Source organism: Rhamphochromis longiceps, linkage group LG11 (genome assembly GCF_057381845.1).
Source record: "Rhamphochromis longiceps isolate RC_006_pf linkage group LG11, R_longiceps_female_GT1.1, whole genome shotgun sequence".
NCBI lineage: Eukaryota > Metazoa > Chordata > Actinopteri > Cichliformes > Cichlidae > Rhamphochromis > Rhamphochromis longiceps.
The window spans coordinates 8,513,240-8,527,858 of NC_140567.1; the positions used below are offsets into that span (position 1 = coordinate 8,513,240).

The 14,619-nt window shown below is 40.4% G+C and overlaps 1 protein-coding gene across 1 annotated transcript in view; it reads left to right on the plus strand.

The window, feature by feature from the left end:
* nipal2 (NIPA like domain containing 2) overlaps positions 1 to 14,484 on the plus strand; it is a 28,077-nt gene extending 13,593 nt beyond the window's left edge. The window contains exons 4-11 of the mRNA XM_085422138.1: positions 5,507 to 5,566; positions 7,858 to 7,979; positions 9,813 to 9,909; positions 10,149 to 10,284; positions 10,480 to 10,568; positions 13,040 to 13,103; positions 13,196 to 13,293; positions 13,479 to 14,484. Of these exons, the coding sequence (XP_085278264.1) occupies positions 5,507 to 5,566; positions 7,858 to 7,979; positions 9,813 to 9,909; positions 10,149 to 10,284; positions 10,480 to 10,568; positions 13,040 to 13,103; positions 13,196 to 13,293; positions 13,479 to 13,585 (773 nt within the window). The 3' untranslated portion in view covers positions 13,586 to 14,484. The remainder of the gene's footprint in view (positions 1 to 5,506; positions 5,567 to 7,857; positions 7,980 to 9,812; positions 9,910 to 10,148; positions 10,285 to 10,479; positions 10,569 to 13,039; positions 13,104 to 13,195; positions 13,294 to 13,478) is intronic.
* Positions 14,485 to 14,619: the final 135 nt, after the last annotated feature.

Genomic DNA, 14,619 nt, shown 5'->3' on the forward strand with positions numbered 1-14,619 from the left:
ACTTATCGATTATACAAATTCTTCCCCACATTCATTGGCTTTCAGTTTTAGAGGGATATATAATAATATATAATATTAGGGCCTTTATAATAGGGATGCAGAACATATGATGTATTTTTTAGATTGGAGGCATAATATTGGCCTGTATTATTTATTTATATGAGAACCTTAACTGAAACATGTGAAATTCAACACATAGACATTAGTTAGTAAAGGTTTAAAAGTGACAACAGAGCTAAGTTACTTAGGTTTAGTAACTGTACTCCTTTTATTAATATTTTAAATGTAGAAGCATTGCAAGGAAGTACTGAAAAAGTACCTTAATCTGTTTCTATAAGACATTGTTTTTACAGAATCACGTAAAATCTATTCTTATCACGTAGTAATGTTTCTTAATAATCATTATATTTAAGTCCCTTATTGCCTAATAACCATTACATATTGTAAGGACATTTATATTAAATGTCACAATACACTGGTACTTAAATGTGTCTATTATCCTATTATTTTGTGCTGTACTGCACAATACTAGTTTCTGCTCTACCCTTGCGTGTTAAATAGACCTTCATATATGGTGATATATATCACTTCATCAGCTCATTAGCTCAGCAGCAGTATGTTCAAGTGCAGGGCATAAAAATGATCTGTATGTATCAGTGAAGTTCTCCATCTGCAATAACAGTTTTATTTCTCTCCTGTGTTTCCAAGCTACACAACTGCTTATAACTGATGAGACTAACAGTCTTCACTTTATTCACTGGAATCTTCAAGCTTACAAACCATTCTTTGTTATTTAAGGTGTTAATTCAAAAGTAAATTTTAACAAATTTTAAACGAGCAGAAACAGTGGGTCATTGTGTGAGAGTGGAAGAGTGGTGGCGGCGGGGGGAGTTCATGTGTCATCGTTTCAATTCCTACCTTATACCCAGCACTGAACCCAGAAGATAAATCTCTACATTTTAGCTCCAGAGATTAAATTACAGAGGAAGTCCAATTATTCCTGACATTATGAATCTAACACCACACTTGAGAAACAATCATTTTTACGGCCCACAGTTGAGCTAAAGATGTCACAGACTAAGCCGGACTCATTAGCCAGTCAAAACAAAGCCTGCCCCATTGCTACAGCTGGCAGCTGCTCAGTGCAAACACTCTAAACGCAGGTTAAATATTGAACAGGTTCACTTCTTACCTTCCACCGCGCATCACTCACGGCGCTGGAGGTGGTGGTGACTCATGGATATTAATGACAGCTATTACCTCCACGCTTCCTATAGTCACGTCTTGCCAGTGGATGAATGGTTTGAATAAAGCACTAAGCGAAACCACAAATCTTGCTAAGAAGGCTGCACCTCTTGTTCATTGTAGTTTTGCTTGCCACTGTATTTGCTTCAGTGAGCACTTACCAAAGAAAAAAATGCTTTTAGCAGAAAAATAAAGCCTCAGTTCGGTGTTCTGTTAAGACCAGCAACCTCCAAATGTGTTGTCAGTGTGTGTAAATCTAACCTTGTGATGAATCTCTTTAAAACCACAACCATTAACAATTACCGTACTCATTTCCATTTTACTATCAGATCCTCGTGAAACCAGCCGATTGCTAGTGTTGCACTGGAGTTTGAATGAATATTATGCAGCTGAAGTGCGTTTTCAAGGAGCCTTTTAAATAATTAATGCATCTGAGATTACGAGGTGAAAGGAAGAGAAAGAAGAGGAAGATGTCTGCAGTCATGACACAGTCTGTCCTCAGCTACAGGGGAGAATCTGCAGGTTGGCTCCTTTCTTTGACTGACTGTACCCCTCAGCTCACACTGACTCACACGATATGCAAATGTTTAAAGCACATACATACACACACATAAAATTTATGCATAACTGTAGCGGTGTGTAAAAGGTCTAGAGGATTGTGTCGACTTGGGATGCTCCTCTGACATATGCACACACAACACACACCCTTCCTGCTGTGCTGTTGTGCCTGTTTTCCGAGAGCTGTGTGAAGGCACAGAAGGGGGTACAGACAGCAGGATGCCTTCACTGGGTAAACAAGAGGGAAGTGAGTGGCTGGCTTGGAGAAAGGCTGAGGTGAGAGGAAGAAAATTTCAAGGAAAGGAGAGCATAAGTATGTGAATGAATAAGACACAATAGGCAGAAGCAGAGGAGTAAAGGGCCGGGATCGAGAGAGCTGACGATGCCGCTGTCATCCGCCTGTCCGTGCATGTCACGCTGGCACTCGTGACGTTCCGGGGAGAGCAATTACTACTGTCCGCGTTCACAGAGCCCAGTCCTCTCTATTAGGAATGACAGCATCAGCCCAAAAGCTGTTGTGTGGAGCAGAGAATCAGCTCTCTCGTTCAGATACCGATGTCATCGCATGCAAAAGAGGAGGGGAAGCTGGCAGTGTGGAAATGAACAGAAACCTGACTGCATCACTCACGGATGTCAGACCTGCAGCACTGTATTATCCATTAGGATGCGGTGTTAGCGCAGTGTGAAGAAGTCAGGATGTAATGTAGATGTATAAATAACACAATGATTTTAAAGAATGACTTTACAGTGTGACTGTATTTATTCAGGGTCAGGACAAGATCTCATTTCAGATTTCAGAACTCCTTTACAACGTTTGTGTAATGTTTTCTTGAATAGCTTCTGAAGGACTGTTTTGATTCAAGTTATCAAAAGTTCCTGTTTGGGAAATTGTGAATACAACTTTTGTTTTCTTTTACAAATTACACGTGCACAGCTCCTATATTTGAGCTTCTCTGGGTGATGGCAGTCAGACTTTTGTTGCTTTCATCTTGCTCATGACAGATTTGTGTTGCACAAGAATGATTGACACTGTATGTTTCGTCCTCACTGGTAGGTACCCATTACTACACATCACAAAGAGCATGTATAGAGGTGCTGCGCACACAAGGACACAACGGCAGTGACAAAACTGCGTACCCCAGAGGTTCCCGTTGCCACATTTCTCATTATATCAAGCCGTGCGAAGCTCACTTTGTATGGAGTTGCTATGGTTACTTGTTAGATCCAGCTGGTCCCAGAGGCAAAAGAGTCGTCCAAAATGTGAGTGCGAACATGCTCTCAGTATGAAATATTTAACAACTAACTGTTTCATCAGAATATTAAGGAGAATCTTTATAAACTTCCAATTAGAGCGTAGGGTCCTTGCGGCATTGTGCACATCCATGGCCTGTTCTTTCGGAAAATGTGTGTTTGGAGATACATAGCCTATTTGAAAGAAAGTGTGGCTTTAAATCATGGTTTTAAAATGGCATTTTTGCTTATATTTGATTTGTTTCAGATAAACTTGCAACTATATATCTTTAATATCCATGTTAAGAACCTGTCACTGCCTGTCATCCAACACTGTGTCTCTGACACATTGAGCTGTTTACACTCTGTATCTAATCTCCTTATGGCGGAGGCAGAGCCCATACACAGACTCAAATGCTCTGTCTGTTTCTCTTCCAGTAATTTCCAGCAATTTCTTCCATTCAATTAGTCCCCGTGTCTGTGTGCCATCACCTGCTCACCCAGATTGCTGTCTGGCAGTCGTGTCGGCAAAACATAGCGCCCATAGTATGCTCTGCTGTGATATTGGTGAAAAATGCAACATCATAATTCCAACTGGTTATATAAAAATGAGCTTTCCACTTGTGTTGTTTAGTGAGGAGACCTCCAGCACGGCAGCGTCAGCGTGTTATGCAAACTGACCTCTTCACTGTGACAGGCCGCTGTCACTTGCATGTCAGTTTGCCTCTCTGTCCACTGGCCGTTTGTCTCGCAGTTTGTTTTTCTGTCTCAGCCAGTTAGCGTGCCTGTGTGGCCATCCATCTGTGTGTCTGCCTGTTTATCGGCATGGCTGTGAAGTCTGCACGCATTTCTGCCCGCCTCGCTATTTGTCTCCGTGACAGCCGAATGCCGTGTTTCTCCCTTGGTTCGGTGCAGATCCCGGGGAAACATTAAGAAGATTAATCTGAGGCTTAGCTGATGTGAGACTGATTGCTTTTCAGTGTCGCAGTTTTTGACAATGATATTGATGGATGGGTTTGCAAAAAACGTGGCGTGGAATATCATAATTTCATGCTGGTGCTATGAAGTCCTAATGAGTTCCATTTATCCAAGCATACGGACCGATTTATGTTGGTCTAATATAAACATGTCAAGCATTGTGTACATGTATTTATGTGAACACGCATTTACATATAATAATATAGTGTCACTGTGTGAATATGTGCATAACTAAATACTTGTATCACTGCTGCTTGTGTAGACATAACACCTTAAAAAAAACCTAAAGATGGCTTGTTCTGATGTTAGTAGCCTATTTGAATATGGCTGCCATGAAGGGTGTGTAAGTGGTGGTTGGGAATGTTTAGGAAGGAGGTACATGTCAGTGAAATATCCACACGAATACCAGGACCCAAGGTTTTCCCTCAGAACAATGTCCAGAAATCGCCTTCCTTCCATAGTGCGTCCTGCAGCCCTCTGTTTCCCAGGTAAACCATGCAATCAACGTGATGTAAAGCAAAGCACAATTTTTTTTAGTATGTGCCTCTGTACACTGCAACAGTGGATTTTAAATCAAACAGTCAATGTGTGACTGAAGTGTAGACTTTGAGATTTAATTCAAGCAGTTTAGGAAAATTTTCCATGAACTGTTTGGGAATTACAGTCATTTTTATAAATCGTTTCAGAGCGTCAGGAGTAATTGGACAAACTAACATCATTTTAAACATGAGGATTGTTTTTAATACTTCGATGAAACTGCCTGAAGTCTCCAATCCGTGGACATCATCACATGCGTTGTTTACTCCCTTGAGATGTTCTGCAGTCACCCTTAGATGCAGCTTGTTTGTCAGTCTCTTCAAATTTGTATTTAATAACTAAAAAGCATGCTCTATAGGGTTGAAATCAGATGACTGACTTAGCTGTTGAAAAATATCACATTTTTTTGCCTTGAAAAATTCTTTCTTTGGTCTTGCAGCACGCTTTGGGTCATAATCCATTTGCTCTGTGCAGCGCTGTCTGATCAGATCAGAAACATTTGGCTGAAGCAGAAAGCGTAGCCCTGTACGCTTCAGAATCTATCCCTCTACTGGCCAGTGCATTCCTTCTTTGTAAAATATTAGTGATTTGGCAACTCCCAAAATCTTTGATATCTCTATTGATTGATTGATTGGTTAATTGATTGATTGATTACTTTATGCATTATGATTACTTGCATCAACATCTCCTTTGACTTCATATTGAGCATTCCAGTAACAACCACCAAAAACAACTCTATACAAATAATTCTGCTTCATTATTTTAAGACCTCACTGCCTCACAAATGCTTTGATGTGGTTGACGTGTGTGTGTCTGCAGTCAACAATGTAGACTACCTTCAACATTACTGATGTGATTCTTATGGAAATATAAATATGTTGGTATTTACTTTCATTGTAGTGGACTGAATGGTTTGAATTGCAGTTAAACTAAGAGACTTTTTTTTTTGTTGTTACAGCCAGTGCTATCATATCTGTGGTTTTTCTCAAGGAGACGCTGTGTGCCTCTGACATCGTTGGTAAGTAAGCATTCAGTAGCGATGATGGCACTTACAGTATAAGTGTCCTCTTGCGATGGTAGTTTGAGTTCAGAGCAAATCTTAATGTAGTTTGTATATATGCCAAACTGAGTTTACAGATGATAATTCAGTCACAAGAGAAAAAATATCCTGAATTCCAGTTATGTACTAGTAAAAATGCCCTCTTGCTTTTTTATCTTTGTAGCTTCGGGAAAGCGAAGGCACACTCAGCACAGACATATTTTTTGTTTTATGAAAAGCTTTTGTTTGTCATAACAATTTGGTGATTCTGCTGCTAAATGGCATAATTGTGATGACCATTCCTACTCCTGGACTGGAAATTCATATCAGCATCACACAGCTCTGTTTATTGTTGCTTTCTTGGATAAATCGGCTGCAATGTTTTTGCCATTTTGTTTTACAATTGCCGAATGCCATTATCAACCGCATATTGGAAACAGTTAAATGCATGAATGTTTTATTCATAAAGGGGCATATTAGTGGGAACAAGCTCTGTGTTTCTGCCTGTGTGCAGCCAGCGGCAGAGGTAAAACCTCGAAAATGATCATTTAAATAACAAAAATAAAGATGAATATTAAAAACCACTGCAAGAATGAACACAGTAACATTTTAGGCTTCATTTCAAGTTCATTTTTCAAGTTGAGTTCATTCTTGTGTCAGAAGTTAGGAACAAAAATATGACACAAAATGTGTTTTAAAGTGAAGCCCATTGGTAAGATATATAGTCACTGGATCATTTGTAGGAAAAAAAAGAGCATTCATACCATTTCAATAAATGTCCCGTTTATCTTTTTAGCAGGATGCCTATCGCAAACAATCAAATAAATCTCAGTGTGTGCTGCAGGGCTGTACCAATTTAAGGAATGGAGTGTATAATAAACAAGAACTGGGCCAGTTCTTTTCTTTTTCTATCAATCACTGCACTACTCATTTTGCATCTTGGACAGCTCTATCAAAAAATACAGGGAATCTCTATATTCACTTCGCTTTTTTAAAAAATGACATCAAAATGAAAACACTTCTTTAAATAGCCATATGCAGTCATGTGGAAAAGAAAGGAGGCCCTCTTTCTGTTGTAAGGTTTTACGTCTTAGGACAAAAAAAAAAACCGTGTGGTGAGGTGTTACATGCGACACTGTGTCAGTACTTATTTAACAAAAATGAAGCCAAAGTGCAGAAGCAGCGTGTGAAGAATTACTGTAAGTACGATCTTACTGTTTCCATGGGGATTAAGAGGGGAAGTGGCAGCCAGGTGCTGATAATCAAATTAAGTTAATTAACTGATCATCAGCAAGTGTGAGCGCTGCTAAAAGAAAAGCTTTGCCGTTTTCTAGTCTCAACCATTCACACGTGTTTTAACAGACTGCCAAGAAGAAGAGAGATCAGTAAAGATCTGAAAAAGGCTTTGCCCATCACTGCCCAATAGTATGAGTTATAAAGCCATTTCCAAACAATTAAAAGTCCATCATGTACAGTCAGAAGAACTGGACACAAGTGTAAAACATTCAAGACAATTGAAATATTCCCAGTAGTGAGCGTCCACACAAATTCACCCTAAGGTCAGATCGTGCAGTGCTCAGAGAAACTGCAATAAATCCGAGGGCTACAACTGAGACTCTACAGCTCTTAGTTAGCTGGTTGCATTTTTAAAGATCATGACATTACAGTTACAAAAAGACTGAACAACTATCACTTGTTTGGAAGGGTTGCTGGCAGCGTGACATCTGAACAATCCACATGACTTCTGGAATAATGTCTTTTGGAAAGACGAGACTAAAGTTGAGATGCACAGCGCTGCGTTCGGCATAACCCAAACAGTATATCAGCACAAACACCTCACACCAGCTGTCAAGAACAGTGATGGAAGGGCGAGGATTTGGGCTTGGTTTATAGCCACAAGACATGGGCACCTTGCAGTCAGTGAGTTGACCATGAACAGCTAAAGTCAGGTGTGAGGGCATGTGTCCAGCAGCTTAAGGCAAAAAATTGGCTGATACAGCAGGACAGTTTAAATGTTTACATAGTTGTTCAAACACTGCTTCTGCAGTATGGCTACATTTTAAAAAATTACACTGTAAAATGTGATGGGGGGGGGACATAAAACCTGAAGAGGGTACATTTTCTTTCTCACATGACCGTAGGTGTTATGGATTTTAGCTACTCCCAGTAGTAGTAGCAGAACTACTTGTAAGATGAGGTCAACTGAGCTGTCAAATCAATATAAAAACCACCTCCAATAAACTCACCACTCTGCTGTCTTTCTTTCTTAGGTGGTACCCTGGCAATAACAGGAACATACGTCCTGGTGACCTTTGCCCCCCACACCTCCACACACATCACAGCCCATCTGGTCCAGTACTACACTATCAGCTGGCACTTCCTGCTTTACCTGGTGTGTCCTTTAAAATGCTCCCTTATAAGTCAAGTAATACACATTAATGTGTATTCGTTTAACAATATTTTTTATTTATCAGTAACAGAGAAACCACATGTAATCATAGAATGCATCATTGTGAGCTTTATTGCACAACACCGTGGTCATGTCACTGAAAATCCTAATGTAGCACACCACTGTTGGTCAAAGACAAGGTCACTCTTTACAACCAGCTGCTGCTTGGTAACTTTTTCCAAATGAGACGAGGTCTTTTCTACCACTACTCTTAGGGGTCGTTCCCTCAGCTCTGTTCTCTGTTGTGTGTCTCTGTTGTGAAAGTGGTCAAGTGGGAGAGAGTCCTTTTAAGCTTAGATAGCGTTTTCATACTCGGTAGTCACGAAATACTCCCTCCAACAAACAGGCTGTGAGTGCATTAACACTTACCCATGTACCCTCCTAGTCCAGTTTCACCTCAAGCAGCAGTGGCATAAACATAGCTGTTGCTATAGTGACCAATCAGAAGACAAGTACAGAGCTAAAACAACATTTTTTGTTTTTGTTTTGTTTTTGTTTTTTTGTCCAAACCCACTCATCACAAACGTAAATGTTGGCTCAGAGCTAGTCTTGATTGAAAGCACTTCTTAGACGCTTTTAAAGGAGCATTTCTGTAGACTGGGGTCATTCACATCCATCCAGCTGTGTCTGAGTCATTCCCTGACTCTCATGCACCTTGCATTTCATGTTTCAGGTTAAATGTCTCCTGTACCAAACACTGCGTTTTGTGCCTTTTAGCTGTGATGTCTCAGTTAGTAACTAGTAAGTCCTGAGCACCACATAAGACCTATAGGCTATCAAAATACACTGCATTTTTTTCATTTGTTTCCTATATTACAGAATATACCACAAATACAAAAACACTTTTCTACTGACGCTATCTTTCCAAATCCTAAACATTTAATTTACTTTTTTTGAACAACTTTTTTGAACAACTGCACATGATCTGTCAAGCTAAGTAGAAATAAATGTAAAACGATGCTAGCCAATGGCGGAGAAGGAGAACGTGCCCCAGGTGGCAGTGCCATCATTATTCAGGGCACAGCATGTCACTCACGATTCTTTTTCTATTTAGTAAACCATTACAAAAAAAAATCCATGAAAAGTGCATAAGAAGATATTGGGCAAATACAAATGGATAACTAGAAACGCAGAGGCTACGCTGTTTGTGAATACTCATCAGCCTGCAGAGGAACAGCGTCCAACAAGTATGGGATTAACTTTAGTGGGTGATTAATCAGAGGGAATGAAATACCCATTGCCCCTTCTTCTTATTACCAAAGATCATTCTGTTATCAGTTATCATCTGGAAGGACCGCTGTAATGTCAATCTGAACATGGATTGGGGTATCTGCCACAAATGCCTGAGGTCTTTGTTAATCCATTTTCAAATCATAATTAATCCTTTTATTTAAAATACATACAGAGATACATGGATGATAGCTGGAGGCATTTTAAAGGTCAGCTTGCCCTTTTTCCCCACTTTATTCTGCTTTACACTCTGTTGTTGTTCTTTATCTACTCGAGCTGCATTAGAGGATCCTGGAACAGCTGAATGCTATTTGACAACCCCGAGCTCTTTTCATTTAAAACCCAGCAATTCATTTCATTTTTCCGCCATAGTCATTTATTTCAATTAAAGTGTCCTGTTCTCTGGCTACATGCTGCACTCTCTTCCACTAATAAGACAGTCAGTAAAAGTACAATTCAAGTGCAATTCAGATTTTCAATTTCTGTGCAGCTTCGAGGAAATGGAATCTGCATTAATGATTTGTACGTCTCTTTCTCTCTCAACAGTTTATAGAGATCGTCATCTTTTGCCTTCTGCTTTATCTGTACAAGAGGAGGAACATGAAGCACATCGTCATTGTGATGCTGCTGGTGGCCCTGCTCGGTACGAAAGAGTGGAAGTTGCCCAACTGAGGGCAGATGCTGTAGATTAAGTTGGAGGTTGCTTTTGTTGCTTGGCTACCGTATAGAGCTGTTATCATTTTTGAAGAGAACCAAGTTGAGAACAATAGAAGGAAATAATTCAGCGTGTTCACTAAATTAACCGCCTCCACGATTTAGCATGAACTTGTGAGGTGCTGCAGCTAAATGTTAAAGCGATGTCTTGCTTGTGTGTTGTTGCAGCCTCTCTGACAGTGATCTCAGTCAAAGCCGTGTCAGGGATGATCACAGAGTCGATAAAAGGCCAGCTGCAGCTCATCTACCCCATCTTCTACGTCATGTTTGTTGTCATGGTTGCTTCTTGCGCCTTCCAGATCAAGTTAGTCAAAGTTTTCTGTCTCTAGTTCTCATCTTTAAGCTTTTTGTCATCGCTTAGATCTCACGTTTGTCACTGGCTCGATGGCTGTTCAGTGAAGAGTGAGGGAAATCACATATTTTACATGATGACCCTGTACCTGCTGCATTTCATTCACCAAACTTCTCAAATGTTGCTTTGTTCTCTCTCTCTCTACAGATTTCTCAATCAGGCGATGAAAATGTTTGATGCCACAGAGGTGGTTCCTATCAACTTTGTGTTTTTCACTGCAAGTGCCATCCTTGCAGGTCTGTTAAACAGAAAGCTGTTGAACAGCTATGTGGCTAAATGAGCAGAACAGTTGCTTCTCTGGGCCTCAGGTTTACTCTGTGGTCCAAAAATCTTAATGACCTTATAGCACCATATCAGCCTATTAGAGCACTTCGCTCTCACACTGCAGGCTTACTTGTTGTTCCTAGAGTATTTAAAAGTAGAATGGGAGGGAGAGCCTTCAGTTTTCAGGCCCCTCTTCTGTGGAACCAGCTTCCAGTTTGGATTCAGGAGACAGACACTATCTCTACTTTCAAGATTAGGCTTAAAACTTTCCTTTTTGCTAAAGCATATAGTTAGGGCTGGACCAGGTGACCCTGAATCCTCCCTTAGTTATGCTGCAATAGGTGTGAGCTGCTGGGGGATTCCCATGATGCATTGAGTGTTTCAGTTACCTTTCTCACTCACTATGTGTTAACAGACCTCTCTGCATTGAATCGCACTTGTCAATAATCTCTGGCTGCCTTCAAAAGCATGTCTCCTATCCTGTCTTCCTTCTCTCTCCCTAACCGGTCACGGCAGATGGCCCCGCCCCTCCCTGAGCCTGGTTCTGCCAGAGGTTTCTTCCTGTTAAAAGGGAGTTTTTCCTTCCCACAGACGCCAAAGTTCTTGCTCATAGGGGGTCATATGATTGTTGATTATTGTAGGGTCTACCTTAAAATATAAAGCGCCTTGAGGTGACTGTTGTTGTAATTCTGCGCTATATAAATAAAATTGAATTGCATTCAAAAATGATTTAAAAGTGCAAGATTTAGCCACACTCGAGCCACAAAGTGACATATTCCTTTATGGCTCTTATCAGTGCCAGCTTTTTGTACTGTGGACATTGTTGTGGTGTCACGAACACTCACCACCAAACCAAATATATATTCATCGGTTGCTAGGAATTGCAACTGCATACTTCATTCATTATTTCTTAAAGCTACGGAAGCCTGTTAGACAGAAGTGTTCTAAACTGGACCAGTATAAGTACAGAGTAATGACCTAGTTTAATAAACCAACAACTTCCCTGGTTTTTTTAGTATAAAAGAAGTATTCTCAAAATGTTTGCATTTAATGTATCATACAGTGTGGATGTTGAAGAGCCTGAGATGGTAACTGTGTGTCACAGTAAATCTATGCACAAAGCCTTCACATGTAGAACATCTGGGAACTAAACAATAGCCCATTAATCCCCCTACATGTCAACATGTAGAAATACTCGTGGCCTGCAGGCTTTGTTTGTCACATCAGTTTTACTGTCATGCTAGCAACATTGTCTGCACTGGATAGATACTGATCACTGCAACGCGGGAACACCTCATGAAAGCAGTTTTGGAGATTGATTCCTACTAAAGAAGCAAATTAAAGGGTTTTAGATGTTTCATAAGATTTACTGGCAATAACAGACAAAGATGTGCTCCAGCACTACAATAGCTGAAATCGGGTACACATACATTACACACACAGGGCACGATCAAGACAGTGACTCACTGCTGTGAACCACTTAGGAGTCCTTGCTCAGCAAACGCTGCAAGGTATTTATAGTGTGTGTGTTCTGCCAGGTCAGGTTTTTAATATCTAATCAATAAACCAGAAAAACAGACAAAAGTTTCCCCCAAGTATTTTGGCTTGAAGAGAAAATCCAGAGTAAAACACTTCATCACAATGTAAAACCCTTTTTGGCAGGACACCTTGTGTTACAAAATCCATTTTCTTGTTTGCTTTACTTCTGGATAAATTGCCCGAGTGATGTCATTTCAACCCATTTGCAGCATGGCTTCAGTGGAGTGTAAAAGAAGAAAATGTTCCAGCAGTACAAAACATCAGGCTCAAACAAGATCAGCTCCGGTGTCGCTCTCATACTGCAAATGAACAGCAGCGCCTTTCACAACGCCGCCCAATACAGAGAGACGCCTGTGATAGAGGAGGCACAGGCACGAGATGAGCTGTAGTTTGAATTACTCTTTACTTTCTCCGATATTGCTCTCAGTATTACTATTGCTCTGTCCGCCTACACGAATAACCCACAATTGATTGCATTGAACAACAAATTGCTGATGTATTATATCTGGCGGTGTAAGAACATCCGTGGGCGGACTTTTACTTTAAGATTAGTTTAGCTCCACATTGAGGAAAAATATTGTTTTGGTCCTAACCCGGTGACGGTCACAGCTTAAGACAGTGAAGTGAGCACTGGAAAAATGAACTCGCTCTCTGAGCCAACAGTGGCTCTCCTACAGTCTCTGCACAGAGGACATTGTTTGTTTTTGCATTCTGTCAATATGCTGAGCAGTGTTTACTATTCATCTCTCAAAACTGCACCCTTTCACTTAATAATTCTCCCCACTCATTATCCCAGTGTAATGCATGCTTAGGGTTTTAGGGCCATGTTTCACAAAGAAAGCCGCAGAGGTGATGTGCATGTTTTGTTACTCTGTCACATTAAATGGACTTTTTCATTTTGCAGGGATTGTATTCTATCAGGAATTTGAAGGCTTGGCCTTGCTGAACATCGGTATGTTCCTGTTTGGGTAAGTGTTCAATAAGCTACCAGCCACTGCAGCTTATCAAATTATGCTTATTGCAAAATGTCAACAAACTTCTCAAACTGTTTCCCCCCCAGTTGTCTTCTGTCCTTTGTTGGAGTTTTCCTGATAGCCCGAAACAGGCCAAAGATAAAGCAGCAAGATCGCAATTTTATCGCAATGAATAAAATTCCTGGTAAGATCTATTTATCGTTTTTTATTTTGTTGCCTTAGAACCTTTTTTGGTTTTTATGGTTCACTTATTAGCAGATAGCTTTTGAATTATATCTAGTGGCAGTGATCCTGGAATCACCCAGCTGCTATTGTCTGCCACCCGGGCAGCAGACTCCATCTAATGAGCTGCACTGTCCATATTCGCAGGGAGAAGGCACACAGACAAAGTTCAGCCTGAGGCAAAGACTACAACATACGGATCACTGGCAGCCAAACTTATGTGCAACAGATCGGGCCAAACAGACGATTCATAGGCCCAGCTCCATCTGTTGAGACTGTCATTTTGATGCGTTTGTGTGTGCGTCTCTCTTCTTGGTTCATTTAAAATGTGTTTATAGAAAGAAATGATGGCCATCAGTTAAAACCAGTGCCAGCTGAGCATCAGAACTGGTGGCCATATTGATTTTACATTTTATGCTCCAACTATTAAGTACCTCTCATTAGGTAAAATATCTATTTGTGTCTGAGCATCATTTCCCACACAGGTATCAGAAATACCTCAAGAGGAGTCACTCCAACATAAGGAAACACCTCAGGATGAAAGGCCAATATTAGATTGTTCACAAGCAACAATTTTTAATTGTGAGGAGAGTAGTGGTTGAACAAAAAGGTCCAGGAGGGCACTCTGACCGAGCCTATCAATATAACATAAGGTTATATGTCAATGAGCTGAATAAACCGCTCTGTGTTGTGTGTAAATAAATAAGGACAAAAAAAGTGTTCCTGTGGTCTGAGGGTTTCATTTGTTACAGAAAAATAAGTGCACTACTGCCCTCTAATGGTGGGGGAGGGACTCCCAAGAAGACTAGCCAGCCCAGTTTGTACCATGTTGATCTGACATGGCCTAATTTTAAAATGGGGAGAGGAAAAAAAAAAAAAAAAGTGCTTCAGGAGCCATGTTTTTAAAATCTTCTGTCACAATAAAGTTGCTCGGCATCGCTCCGAAAATCTGTTACCAATAAAAGCAATAATGCATCACCCATCTTCACCTCGAACTACATACTAAACTTTAATGTTGCCGAGCAACTATGCTCTTATCTTCCACCTACATATTATGGGATGTGCAGGAAACTGCTTTTCCTGCCAGTGTGACTATAAAAAGAATGAATGTTAAAGCATCAGTTGTTCTGAGCACTTATGTTGATTGTAGGTTAATGGCTGTGGTTTCCCACAACAGCAGTTCAGTATAGTACGCCTATTTCATAGCATATACTCAAAACCTCTTCAATGCAATGGAAGCTGCAAACACCCTCTTAAACACAAAGTCTGTAACATAACTCATCAAATC